A 14,422-nucleotide genomic window follows, 5' to 3' on the forward strand; every position below is an offset into this window, starting at 1 on the left:
GTGTATGTTTTTACATGCAAAAATTTAACAGAAGCTTGTATGTGTTTCGTAATGATGGTTAGTTATTGTGTTAGATGGATATGAAAGTTTATTTGTGCCGTTTTTGTAACGTCCATAATTCCAACAAGACTTTATTATAATTGATTATTGTCACTACGATGTTGATTTGCGTATGCTATATATATGAAAGATTTATTAACTGCTAGCTTCCGCCCGCGACTCTATCCAGGTGAAATAAAAAAGCAAAGAGAGTATCCTATGTGTTCTTCCAAATTATCCTCTACGTTTATGCCAAATTTCATCGAGATCCGTTCAGCAGTTTAGGCTACAAACTCTAAAAAACATACATCCATCTAAACTTTCGCATTTATAATATTATATAGTAAGAAGTAAGATTTTAGTATTGGATCTTACACGAGTTGAATATTGGGACCACACTTTTGTTGCAAAAAATATTGTCTCAGTATTTTTGTATATCTGCAAGAATTAAATCTAGCCTCTAGGCATTTTTAGAGTATATTTTAACTATTAATAATTGTTACAATCAGCATTTTACGATCGCAAAATGAATTAAATTTACGCATCAGTTTGCTAATACATTTAGCAATAACCGTTAACAGAGTTATATAAGCGGTTTAATCTATTGGCCGTAGATAGAGAGCGGACAATACGGGCTACTTTCCCTTTACTAAATGCACTTATAAACTATACAACAGTGCGGTCCATTTGCGAAATAAAGGGACCGGAATGCGATCCACTATCTGTGTTTTAGTTGAGTCTACGTTTAATGTTCGCTTCTAATATTTATCAAGGGTTATCTTGCTTTTATTGCCAAAATATTAACATGCATATGTTTCTTACATACTCAGAGATGTAATGCCCAATAAGGAAATTCTTAGTGTAATTTTTTAAAGGGAAATTCTTACCAAGTACTATTTAACTGACATTAATCATATTTTTTTTAAATATTAGTACATTTTTGTTAATTTACTATTTTTTTCTTTAACCATTCCAACTAAGCTCTAGGGTTGTGCTAGGATATGGTTCACGACAATAGTCGACCGCAAGATCGGTAGTCCGTACCCCAAACCATTAGGCTATTAACGCTTACATATGTTATAAAAAGAAAAGATTTGTATTTTTGCATGTATTGAAATAACTAAAAAAGTACTAGGCCGATTTTAAAAATTCTTTCACCGTTAGAAAAGGTAATTCATCTGTGAGTTACATAAGCTACGTTTTTATTACTTTTTAAAATCAAGCGGGCGAAGTCGCGAGCAACAGCTAGTATATCCTAATATTATAAAAAGGAAAACTTTGATTGTAATGAATAGGCTCAAAACTACTGGGACGATTTTAAAAATTCTTTCACCGTTAGAAAGGTAATTTATCTGTGAGTAACATAGGCTATATTTATTAATTTCCTTTTTATTATTTTTAAATGCCACACAGACTGAGTCGCGAGCAACAGCCAGTTATAGACAAAAAGCCATTTATAAAGTTATACAAAATTATTTTAGTTGCAAACTTTTAAATGACTTAGTAAACAACATTTTATTTCATTGAATATAAAAGTGTTACAAAGACAGTAATCATCGTTCCGATGTCGAGGTACGTTTAAATAAAACGGTCGTCCGCTATTACCTGCATAATTTGCGAGTGCATAAATCACGGAGACAGAAAAATGTGCGGTTTCCATTTCCTCCGACACACTGTATTATTATTTGCATAAATATCGTCAAGGTTACATATTTGTAGGGGAAAAACTGGGGTAGAATATGTGTAATGATTAATTCGATGGATATTCAAGTTTTTTAAAGGAAAAATTACATAATGCCATAAAATCTCTATTATGTATTGTTAGCTTTATAACTATTTTTGATGTATTCTGTATTCTTAAAAGTTATTTATTAATCTGTGCTATTTATGAATACATTTATCTTTATTTAAAACAACAATATTGTTAGGAAAATATTAGGAAACGGAAGGAATTGTGGGGGGTAGTTTTATAAAATATATGGCAAAGAGTGGCTCGGGCTCAGTTGCAGTCTCGGCGCTCAGTCGTCAACAAGCTCAGTGGTTTTCTAGTCGTCGCAACGGAATAATATTTGATTTATTTGCGTTTTCACATTGGAGTTCAGTTTGTGTGTTTTAAAGTAATTTACAAGTATTGTTAATATGGCCCGAGCCGAGGCTCCTGAGGGAGCCCTCGAACCTAGTTACTCATAAAAGAGGTTTAGGCTAAGCGCCATCTGCGCTCGGCCACCTCAAGCCCGGTGAATCTGTAAATGCCTCTTCAAGGCAAACAGTGACAACTCAGTCACAAAAAAAAAAATGGCCGTCCGTCTATATTTTAAAAGAAGTCATTTGTGGAAATATCAAACAGTTTAGGGCTATGAAAGCTAAGCTACAAATTATTTAGATAGTCAAAACAATAAAACGTCTTAAATATTTTTTTTAGATACAACAGTTTTCTAAATGTTTTGAAAGGTTTAACATTTTAAAGAAATGGCATTACTCTTTGATACATTCCTTATTTTAGTTAATGGACTTGTTAATACTATCTATTATGTTTATCGTAAACTTGTTTTCGCTCGCGATTTCGTCCGCGTGAAATTAAAATAAACAAAGCGTAGTGTGTAAAGAATCCTTTGTATTCTTCGACCAAAATGCAACGAAATCCGTTCAGCAGTTTAGACTACAAACTCGAACAAACATCTATCCATCCATCTAAACTTTCGCATTTACAATATTAGTAAGCTTAAAGAGAAAATAAATCGTAGGCCGATATGTAATGTGTCGGTGACATATGGAAACGCACTCTCCCGTGAGAACGGTAGCCTGTCCGGTTCTCTCAAGCACGCAGCGATGCTCCCCGTACTTTGATAATTACGTGTCTCCACACACAAGCCGTAAACAATGCACTCAACATGGTCGTTTAGGAAATTGGCGAGATATATAGGCTAGTATTGAAAGTGGAAGCAACAATTTTATTTGTAATTGTTGGATAGGCACAATTCGAAGATCCATTAATGTTTTCTGTGCTATCTTCCTCTTGCTTACTGTCTTGTGTGTAGATATTTTAACTCTTATTGACAAGATTCAAGAGAATAAGCAATGAATGAATAAGCAATTTCATAATTTGTATGAAAATGTTTAACACAAGAGGAAAACAGAGTGAATTGTTAACAAGAACTTTTTTCTATTTAATACCATCTGCCACATTCATTTATAAATCATTTCCACATGTTATGATTAGCTTACTTCAATGAGAAATAAAATTGCGGGTTTTCATTACGTAGCCGTGGTTTATGGTACCACGGTTCGCGTCTACTGCGCGCGCGCTCTCCCATGACGCCATCTTGTGCTTTTGGGCGGGAAAACGTAACAACGTAATGAATGCACGGTGACAGTACGCAATAGAGGCATAAATAAATTGTTTGAACATCCGTTTATTCTACTTTATATAGTAAACATGTAGGACCTACGTGTATCAAAGTTACAAGAGAAGACCTAAGTTTGCTTGCGATTTTATTTGTGATGCACCATATGCATGTAAACTTTTATACAGAAAAGTATGCATGTAACTATACCAAACCATTGGAAAATATAAGGGTTGTTAATAAGATTAGTGCAGTGTTTGGATTTTGTCTTAAATTTGTAGGAAAAAATGTATTAACAGACCTTAAGTGAAGTTATCGATGCAAGAAAAATTACATTCAATTTGAATTAACGAGGGCAAACGGTTAAGTAATGGTTGGCATCGTGCCCTGACATTTCTCGAGCGGTGACCGTGGTACAAAATCATAGGCTTGCATTGCGAAAATGACAGGTTGTGTGCCGAATGGATGACATCGCTGTGTCGCAGGGCGCCCCGCCCCGCTGGCATATCTCACCGCCACTTCCGCCGCGCACTGAACGCCCGCTGCGCGACTTAACTGCTACTTGATACTCGTTTCCATTGTCGTACGTCACGATACATCTCGATATGATAACAATCATCATCATCACTAGCTCACTACATGTCACCACCGAGGGGTTCGGAGCCTACCCTAATAAGGGGTGACTAGGCCTTAGTCAACCACGCTGGTCCAGTGCGGGTTGGTTGACTTCACACATGTCTTTGAATTTCTTCTCCGATATGTGCAGGTTGCATCACGATGTTTTCCTTCACCGTGAAGGAAAACATGATAACTATAATTTATTTTATTCTAAAACGTTCAACGAGACTTTACGCTACATTAACCCTTATCGCTATTTCTTTCGCATAGTTAAGTGTGAAACATTTAAGCTGTAAGCTTGTGTAAAAAATTCAAGTAAATTTTTGACTAAAAATTGGGGTCTAGATATAGGCAGTTACTTCTTGTGCTCTACTTTTAAAATAATTGATTTTATTTATTGTTATAAATAAATAACAATGGAAACAGTGAATAACATAAGAGAAAATGGCGGAGGTACAGTGCGGCACGCCTGTGGCACGCGACCCGTGACGCCTGCGCCCGCGCACCTCACTTGTTTTGACATTACTTAAACATATACAATTAGTGAAGTCAGAATGACTTTTGTCCGGTTTCTGAAAATTATAACAAACAATAATTAAAAACAAATTCTCTTTTCATTCGACTCACTAACAAACCGATGTGAACATATTTAAACAGTCCTTCGAGCAGGCTAAATTACGTCCATAAATATTTAATTTAGGATGACTAATTGGAACGTGCCGTTTAATTTAAAAACTAAAACTAACAGAAAGTATTTGGAATAAAAACACAGTTATCAATGTCTGTAGTTGAAAAATGTAGGCATAAAAAACTTTGACGGAAACACATCACAATATATCGACGCCTGGCCGTAGAGGTCTATGATTACTGGTCGTCGCCGGATGCTGGGCAAAAACCAACCGGCACTGGCCACCGGCAAATGGCCACTGGTCACCGGACACCGGTCATCGGCCATCGGGAAAGTGGCATCAAACAGCACGCGACTTCTAATGCGATTTTTAACTATGCAGTTTTTATAAGAATCTACTAACACTTTATAAATCGAAGATCTAAGTTATTAAATCTTTGATTACATTTTTTGTAGCAATAATATAACTATGATTATCACAGTGACTGAGTGTTAGAAAACATTTACTAAACTATGTCTTGTGTTTGATTTTTTAGGGTAAAAACTTTAGTTAAATTTACAGATGTTTTTATGCCACGATTATAATAAAGAGAACTTTAACTGCAATGTTTCTAACATGTAATACAAAACTGCAGCTATTCAGATGACTGGTTTATGAAATCACTAGCTTTCGCCCGCGACTACGTCCGCATGGAATTAAAAAAAAACAAAAGCAAATAGCTAATGTGTTGTTGTATAATTAGAATTAAGAACAAGTCTGTTCTAGTAACTTTTAACAGTGGTAGTGCCCGCTTTAACATCTTAGCACGAATGGACCGGCTCGCCCGGTGTAATACCACGACCATACATAAAACAGGCGAGAAATGGAAGCAATTCCGTGTTTCGTTTGATGAGTGTGGTGGCGGAGGCCTAATTTAAGTTCCTTTCTCTTTACCATCGTTTTCTTATAAGGAGAGGATGGGAAGAGGAAGTGGGTTTGACGGTGGAGGAGAAGCATAGGAAGGGGAAATATCCTCTTTATGTGCGTCTCCTCCTCTGTCGGATACGGGTAGGCAACGCATCTGCAATTGCGGATGTCTATGGGCAGCGGTCGCTTCGTCATTTTGGCGGATTCAGGTGGCCGCTTGCTCGTTTGCCACCTTATGTTATAAAAAATATAGTGGAGTTATTTATTTACATTTTTATATTTCTTGTGAACACATAAAATCATGATTTATGTATTTGCACCTTGTGTAGACTTTAATAAGAGACTATATTGTTTTTGTTTACATAAATACATAGTTATTGTTGTTACAAATCTAGAATTATAATTCCCTTTAACCGTTGACTCATTGAATCGATTAGTTACAAAAGTTTTTATTAAATCCAGCTGGTAATTGATTGCTGTTTAACCTTCATGGTAATAATCAGATAAAATCAGTTAATTAGCGAAGGTTCCTTTTATAAAGCGATTCTTGTTAGAGAATTTTGTTTTGTAACATTCGCTTGTATCTATTGCTACTTTGGTGAAATAATAATAGATTACAGATATTAAATATAATGTGCATTAGGTTTTATCTAACCTTCTATACTATACTATTATAATAAAGCGTAAACACACACTTCTTTGTTGCCTAAGATATCAGGATTTACAGTATATTTTTGAATAATTCTTCTTTTAATAAAAAGCCCTACACTTACGTCACGCTTTAGGCTATATATTTTACGCCATTAAACTTAGGGGGTAAATGTTTTGGATAAAAACCCTAATGTGGGAAAGAGACTTATGGTCTCTTTCCCACATTAGGGTTGCTGCCAACATCAAGGAAGCCAAGATTGCCAAGTTTTGTCATATCATGTCATGTCATTTTGACATTTGCAATTGATAATTTGACACATGTAAACAATAAAATAATTTTATGCTGATGAAATCACACGGGAACTGCTAGTAGTTTATAAAATTTAAAGACTATATAGCTTTTAGGTTTAAACAATTTAACCAATGCTCTGTATTTTTGTAAAACATCATAATTAAGAATTTTGCTTTCAATTTTTTTGACAAGAATATGTAAAGATCGGCTTAATGTTTATAGAGGTTAAAGTTTTTAAGAGAGAATAAGTTTGTTCGTTGTTGCAACGTTTCTATAAAATCAAACATTGTCAAGAGATTTCATTACAAATCGTATAAATTAAAAACGAGCATCAATTTAAAAAACAAGATTGTACGCTCTAATTGCGTTCTCTGATCCGACAGAAGTAACAAATTGTTTTAATTACATTACGTGGTTTGATTTCACCACGGCTGTAGACTCATTAGACGTCCAATGAATGGCAATCGTCATTTTGATGCATACGTACAATAGAAACGTGCGATTGACTATGAAAAATAGATGTGCGATTTAATAACATTTGTTATGACTTCACAATCTTGGTCATTGTGTTGGAGTTCTGCAATTAAGTATTAACAAAAGTATGCTGCAAATATATAAGAAAAAAGTTTATATGTTAATGACATGAAAGTGTGAAAATTTTCTTTTAATCAGCTTTATATATGGCCTTATTCAAAGGAGTTCTAAAATGCGTAAGCAATTCCAAATTCAAATTCAAATCGTTGGTGTTACCAGACACGTTAATCGGTTAAACTTCCATAAATGGTGCTAAACGGATTCTGTTACGGTATCTATTTAACGTTAAAATATTATGAACCGTAACAATCACAACTGAATTGTAACATATATTTAATTTAATAATATCGTTAGTAAAAAGTCCTTTTAGGTACAAACTAAAATTACAAATAATTAGCACAGCATTGAAGTATTAACTTAGGATCTTTCATTGCCTTCATCAAATACGATACAATTTTAAATTTTGAACGGAAACAAAAGGCAATCTTTATGCTCTAACAATTTTTCTTATCGTCTTTATTCAGAAAATAAACCATAAAGAACTTATGTAGTTTGTAATTTTCAGAGGCGCACCTTTGTCTAAATTATCGCACAACTGCTGTGCGATTGTCGATTGTTCGCGATTCAACTGTTTAGTTGCATAACAATCAAGAGCTTTTCAATTCCTTTGCTAAACATAATGAGGTAAACAGTTGTGCGATAGTTTAGTTTGCACACCTTCTCGAGCTTTTAAAGGTTTTACAGTAGAAGTTTGTGACTAGTTATCCTAAAACCGTACTAGACCTACCGCCGACTTCCAGTTAATTGTTTCAAACTAAATCTAAATTAATTGCGGCTTATTTTATCCAAAGTTAGTGTTGGACAGGCTTGATTAAGATAGCAGTGTATTAATGCAACTGGTGTTGTGAATCAATTAAATTTAATTAGATAACGACCAAACATTTTCACTGGTTTTAAACCTGGAGACACATTAGTCGGCTCGTTAATATAAATTGAATAAAGTGATTAATAGTATAAATATAGAAATGATAAAAAAATTATATACAGATTACTAGCTTTTGCCCGCGACTCCGTCCGCGTGAAATTTTAAAATTATATAAAACATGGCCTATATTATTTACCGATAACGTAGCTTTTTAATGGCGAAAGAATTTTGGAAATATGTCCAGTAGTTTTTGGGTTATCATCATAATCAAACAAAGTTTTTAACCGACTTCACAAAAGACGGAGGTACTCAATTCGTCTGTATGTTTTTTTTTATTTTATGTTTGTTATAATGTTACTATGGATAATAAGAAATACAAATAAATAATTTATCAGATCACACGTCATTACATATTATATCACAATGTTCCTTATATTTTTGTTAATAACAAACTAAGCTGTTCTATTAAAAATATTCTATTTTGCAATTCCGTCCTAAGACATATTTGTTTACATTTTTTATCTATGATATAAACTTTGTATCTTTATGCTTTCGCCCAAGACTACATCCACGTGGAATTAAAAAAACAAAAGTAAGTATCCTATATGTTCCAGGCTGTCCCCTACATCTATGCCAAATTTCATCGAGATGCATTCACCAGTTTAGACTACAACTCTAATAAACATCCATCTAAACTTTTGTATTTAAAACATTAGTCAGATAAGCCAATGGGCTCTAAAAATAATACGACAAAGTGTACGCAGATGTGGTTATCTAGTAAGCGCGTTTACCTCTAAGTACCGTTGTATGTGGCCCTAGGCTTAAATTATAGCCGCAGCTAAGGCAAGTGGTCCGCAGCCCTATATTTGGTGAATAAGCTTCCTGTATTCTAAGAACAGTAGCTAGATAACAGCTGCCCACTTTTTGTCAGTAAACGATACATTACTTCAAGTTATCTTTGTAATGTTACACTGTAATTTAATTACATATTTCAATTAATTACAACAACGTATGACGTTTATTAAGACTTCCAAATAAAATAGTGTTACAATTTATTTTAGATTTGTGATTTGATAACGTAATATGTGACTAGTTGGAATAGCGACGTTTGGACTGGCCTCAATGAAATGCTATACTACACAACACTAGTTTAAACGCAGTCTCAATTTATTTAATTTTATCTTATAAAATATCTTAGCGAAAATAAATGATAGAAAATAGGCAAAATCGTTTAAATGTTTTCAAGACCACGTGCAGAATACTTTACGTAATATATTTGAGAATTTTCAAGCAACGCATAGCAATATTAATTTCATAGGGATTACAAGTGGTAGCTAAATTCGATTGAAATTAAACGATAAGAAATACGTCCACCGCTACAACTTGGCCGGGAGCTGGTGTTGGCTGATTTTAATCAAATTTGGAGCAATGCTTACATTGTTTGCCAGTAAAGAAAATTATATTAAAATTAATGCATTGCGTAGGTAACCAGTTCTGAACTGGTTGCAGGAAGTGTAGTTACGCGTAGCTTATTTGAACAAACCTATTATATTTACCAAATATATTGATTGAAGCAGATGTTGGTAAAATTATTTGGTAATTCTCATTTACCCTTAATTTGAGAAAATTCCATTTTTATATTATTTTATTCGTTAGTCTCCTTGTTACACTTTACACGCATGAGATTAAGCAAATCTATATTAAGAAAAAAAGGATGAAACAGAATAATTCAGTTCTGAATGGGTTAACACAATGCACAAATTTCAATTGGGATATACTGAGATATATCGCATATTTTAGTACAATCTTTATCCCTTGAAACCAATACAGCGTTTTATTTTTGTGTCTTCCGTTCACCACGCATAAACATCCTTTCTTGTTGAATATTCCGTGAAGGATATACCTTAACAGAGAGAGAAAGCTTTATTCGTATTTCCTTCAAATCGAGGAGAAAAACCTGCGTTACATCTGCGAAGTCAATAATCTTAACACTTAGCAAAGTTGAATGAGCAATGTACAGAGTGGGTTACCGCTAGCGGCAGCGCTAATGGTCGCTGCAGACGATAAATATTCATCGCGGCAAAAACATGGAGCGCGCACGCGCCGTCGCCGGACAGCGCTTTCTTATTGCGGAACTCCGAAGTTTAGTTTGGATGTGGCATATCCCATTTAAATTTTAGTCCCTTTCCATACTCTTAAGAGGAAAGAATGGGAAATATCCTATTTATGCGCATCTTCTCTTCCTTCGATTAAGAGTAGACAACGCATTTGCAATCCCGGATATCTTTATTCAGCGGTCGATTTGACATTTCCGCGGATTCAGATAGCCATTTTCTCGTTTGCCATTTTATATATAAAAAAAATGTATATTTCTACATTCATGAAGCATATAAAGTAAACGAAATCACTAATAACAAAAGGTTTGGTAACAAAATTGTTAGATTTTAATCTTGCTGTGTGCTTTTGGAACCAGACGGTAATTTTAACACAATCGTATCATAATGGTTTATTTTAATGACAGGACCAGGATTTCTACACGATAGGATATTTGGTGAAGAAAATCGGAATGAAATGGATGATGAAACCAAGGATGATTCATGTTAGAGAATTGTCAATATAAATAATGATTAAATTAAATAAAACGTTGATAAAATAGATGGGGAGATTATAACTTCGTAGCTCGTAGTTGTTGGCTAGCTGCTCTCGATCGCCTCAGGTCAGTTACGAGAAAAACTCATGAGGCCGACACGCTTCTGTACGTGTGCAGCGCGTCGCTGGCCGGCTGCCGTGTGCTTGCACGCCACGCCCAAACCTTTTTTTCTATCTTTTCAAATAATTTGAAATCTACTTCCAGACCACATCATCTGGTATGAATGAATCATCACGGCTGATGAGTATTTACTAAGTTTATAGTGTGCACACCTTTAACTAAACTATCGCAGAACTGTTTAGTCTCGCTTTGATTCTATGAGCTTATATGTAAATTACTCGATTACTCGATTTTTAGTTGTGTAACTAAACAGTCGAATTAGCTGCATTCGACAATCCACAACAGTTGTGCTATTGTTTAGTCAAAGGTTTGTCCCCGCTATTGTACTGCTGATGGATTCGATATCGCAGTACCTACACTTTATTTCAATGTCTATCAGTAGCGCGTGATGGATTAATCCTACAAATATTTTGTGACTTACGAGGGTAAAAATCTAGATTGTGTAGTTATTGTAATGGTCTGGTGGTATTCCTCTGTTCCGGCCAAAAGAAAAAACCAAAAAGGGGAAGTACTTTGGTCGTACATATCTTAGATGTCAGAATTCTAGTCGAGTAAGCAAGTCAAGGACAAGTTATATATTACGAATAATTATATTATAGATGTAATATGCAAATCAAAAGGAAATCAATATCGAAACTTGCATTTTAAATGCCAACGAACCGGCTATCAATGAATATTGAACCCGCACTCGTACGAAAACACATAATCTATTCAAGTGGCTAGTCGTAGGGTCATGACACGAGAGACAAAGACGTGCATATTGTTAAAAAGCCACGATAAAAGAGGACGGTGCGACCACCGACGTTCAGGTCATATGTCGACAGATATGTCATAACCTGTTCGAGAGAGACGGCAATATAGAATATATTTTTAGACAAAAGGAGACGGCGAAGACAATGACGCGCAGGGTTAAAAGTCAAGCAAAGTGTCGTGGCCTGTGGGAGCGTGACGAAAATATATTTTAAATTGACGCTAGTAGGGGAGCGACATACGCGGGTCAAAAGACGAGCGTCGACAACCCTGACCCCCGAGACGAAGAGTGGGCCGGACTCAGGCGTGCTATAAAATAAGTCGTTAATAAAATATTTAAAATGCTGACTCTAGAGCTTAGCGAATAGTTCGCGATCTTCAATAACACACCTTTGCTCTAAGTGCAGCCATTAAAATAAGTGACCGCTTTGTCTGGACCATTTGGAACGTAAATCGTCTCTGTATGTATACCGTATTGTTATACTCAATGACAAAGTTTCACCTCGACAATATTTACGGCGACGCAGTTAAGTGAGCTTTAAGTTATAGTGTACGTATCTTAAAATACAACTTCATTGAATTCAATACATTGTTAAACGTAGAAGAAAATGTAACATCATTATAATGGAGAAGAAATAATTTGTTTGAAACTGTTAAAAATGTAATAAAACATAAAGATATTTTGCTCGTCTTATCTTATCTTTTTATAGCTTTTTTATATTGATTAAGACCTCATTATAATCATATTAAAAATGATTTAAATAGAATTATTTATAAAGTTACAAAATTTGATTTAATACAATTGTGGTCGATCGCCTGGTTCCGACACTAGGCTCTAGGCCCGTCTTGTAGGAGCCAGGGTTCTTCCGTCTTAGTGCTATTTTTTTTTTAGAACACTAATATATAATGAGATCTCGATACAAATAATCAAAACAAAATAGATAATTGTATAAAGAAAATTTAATAACACAGATATTTAACATTACAAAAACATTAAAATGCGTATGACATTATTTGTAAATAAAAAAAAAAATTGTGCGATTTTTCTTAAATTTTAGATCCGACCCTGGTCTCCTTGAAAGCTAATGAATCGGGACTGGCGGCATAATTAAACAGTTCGCGACAATCGTCCTCGGCCGATGTTACACAAAATAAATTTTTTTGACACACTAAAGTGATATGCGAGTTAATGTGCATTTGTCTGTACATCCCCTTTACCTTTAGTGAGTGTGACGTATTGTGTTTGTAAACATTGACCATTTCTAATTTTGTTTGAATGGTGATTGAGATTATAGGATTTTGCTGCCAAAATGCTTACGCCAAAGTTTCATTTTTCAAGTAAATTATTGGAGCTTCTTACAAAAGGTATTGTTTATTTTGTAACCGTTATATTTAGTGATGTTGCTAAGTGACGTTTCAACAATTGTGGAAGTTTTTTCATTTGGGATTGATTTCGATTCTTCTAACGTTTAGAAATGCCTTTATGAACTAGTCTAAGTTTTTCTGTTTTTTTGTATGACGTAAAATGATTATTCTTCACTTCAAAGATCACCACTGATAATTCTATGTAACGAAAACAATAAGTTTATTTTAAAATTGAACTACTAAATTATCTCTTTATATTCCGGCTCGAAATTACTGAACTTTAGCAAACCTTTTCTCTTCGGCCTTTAATATACTTATTTTTAAAACCAGTTCTAAATTGCTACTGTGCTTACTTTAATCTGCTATAAACAAACAGAGTGGAATATAAAATCAATTAGTGACCTCCTTCCGAAGTACCAGTCAGCATTTAATATGACATTGAAAAGGTATTTTAATACAATAAATTGAATACAATATTCTCTTCACCTCCAACGGTACTTTCTGTCTGCTGTAATTAAAATTTAAACGTTAATGTCAACCAAACAAATTGTGAACCGCGACTTTGTCTGTTTTCTCAAAAATCTGCATCATGAGAATTCGATTTTTGATTTTGAATTTTTACTAGATAGCTTGAACCTAGATCTTCTTTTTATAGTAAATTTCATTTTACTGAATGATCGAAAAAAAAATATGAATTCGTAAATCTAACGATTGTTGATATTAAGAAATTAGCAACATAAGTATGGTTTGGCAAACGAATGACTCTTCTATGAGACTGCATCTTTAAAATCGTTATCTAACTGTCGTAATAAAAGTGAAATTCAGCTACAAAAGAATCAAATATGTTATCGATACAGACGGACAATTGAATTGTCTGAAAGCGGTCTTTATTAAGAAGTGCTCTGTTTCCAGGTAGTTCGCAGCCAGCCATCGGTTTAGCCAGCACAAGTAACGGTAAGACAGACCGCGATCGGATCTCAGCGAATGCATTTCGTTGTGACGCCCGCCTCCGCAACTGGAGCAATAAGTGAAATGTTACATCGTTACGACTTGTCGTTCACACGATAAACTTTGATGTTTTAAAATAAAGGATGTGAAAGTGCAATGTCAATAACGTCAAAGACTCGTAGACTCAAAATGTAACTGTTTCTTGTTCCAAACCTTCCTTGTACCGTAACTCAAAAGGAATTCCGACGCTTCATAAAATTATCGAATGCGAATAATGTAATTACGCAATTTGGTTTTCTTTATTCACCGTACATAAGTGAATCTTCATGACACATACACCTGGTTGCAGTCGTAGTACCTGCAATATACTTAGAAGGGCCGCACAACTTTAACTAAATTATCGCACAACCGTTGTGCGATTGTAGATTGTTTAGTTGCACAATCAAAAGTGAGTAGTGTGCGCACATCCGTATAAGCTCATAGGAATTAAAGAGCGACATAACAGTTGTGCGATGGTTTAGTTAAAGGTGTGCGCGCGCATTTAATTTTCTTCTTAATGTTTTATTAAAGTGTTGTAAATACTTAATTGGCTTTTTGTTACGTTAGCAAGTCTTCTGATTACATTTCTGCAACTTTAGTAAATGTTGTAAA

The 14,422-nt window shown here is 34.5% G+C and overlaps 1 protein-coding gene across 2 annotated transcripts in view; it reads left to right on the forward strand.

The window, feature by feature from the left end:
• Positions 1 to 14,191, forward strand: part of LOC106108499 — a 29,130-nt gene extending 14,939 nt beyond the window's left edge. Inside the window, exons 1-2 of one of the 2 annotated variants that reach the window (XR_001225940.1) lie at positions 12,610 to 12,823; positions 13,736 to 14,191. Coding sequence is in view for 1 of the 2 variants with exons in the window: in XM_013289676.1 (XP_013145130.1) it covers positions 13,736 to 13,854 (119 nt within the window). In the remaining variant the exon portion in view is untranslated. Of the gene's footprint in view, positions 1 to 12,609; positions 12,824 to 13,735 lie in introns of those variants that run through there. The other variant, XM_013289676.1, reaches the window with a different exon arrangement.
• The last annotated feature ends 231 nt before the right edge of the window (positions 14,192 to 14,422 follow it).

The sequence above is a fragment of the Papilio polytes genome, unplaced genomic scaffold (assembly GCF_000836215.1).
Source record: "Papilio polytes unplaced genomic scaffold, Ppol_1.0 DF821511.1, whole genome shotgun sequence".
Classification (NCBI taxonomy): domain Eukaryota; kingdom Metazoa; phylum Arthropoda; class Insecta; order Lepidoptera; family Papilionidae; genus Papilio; species Papilio polytes.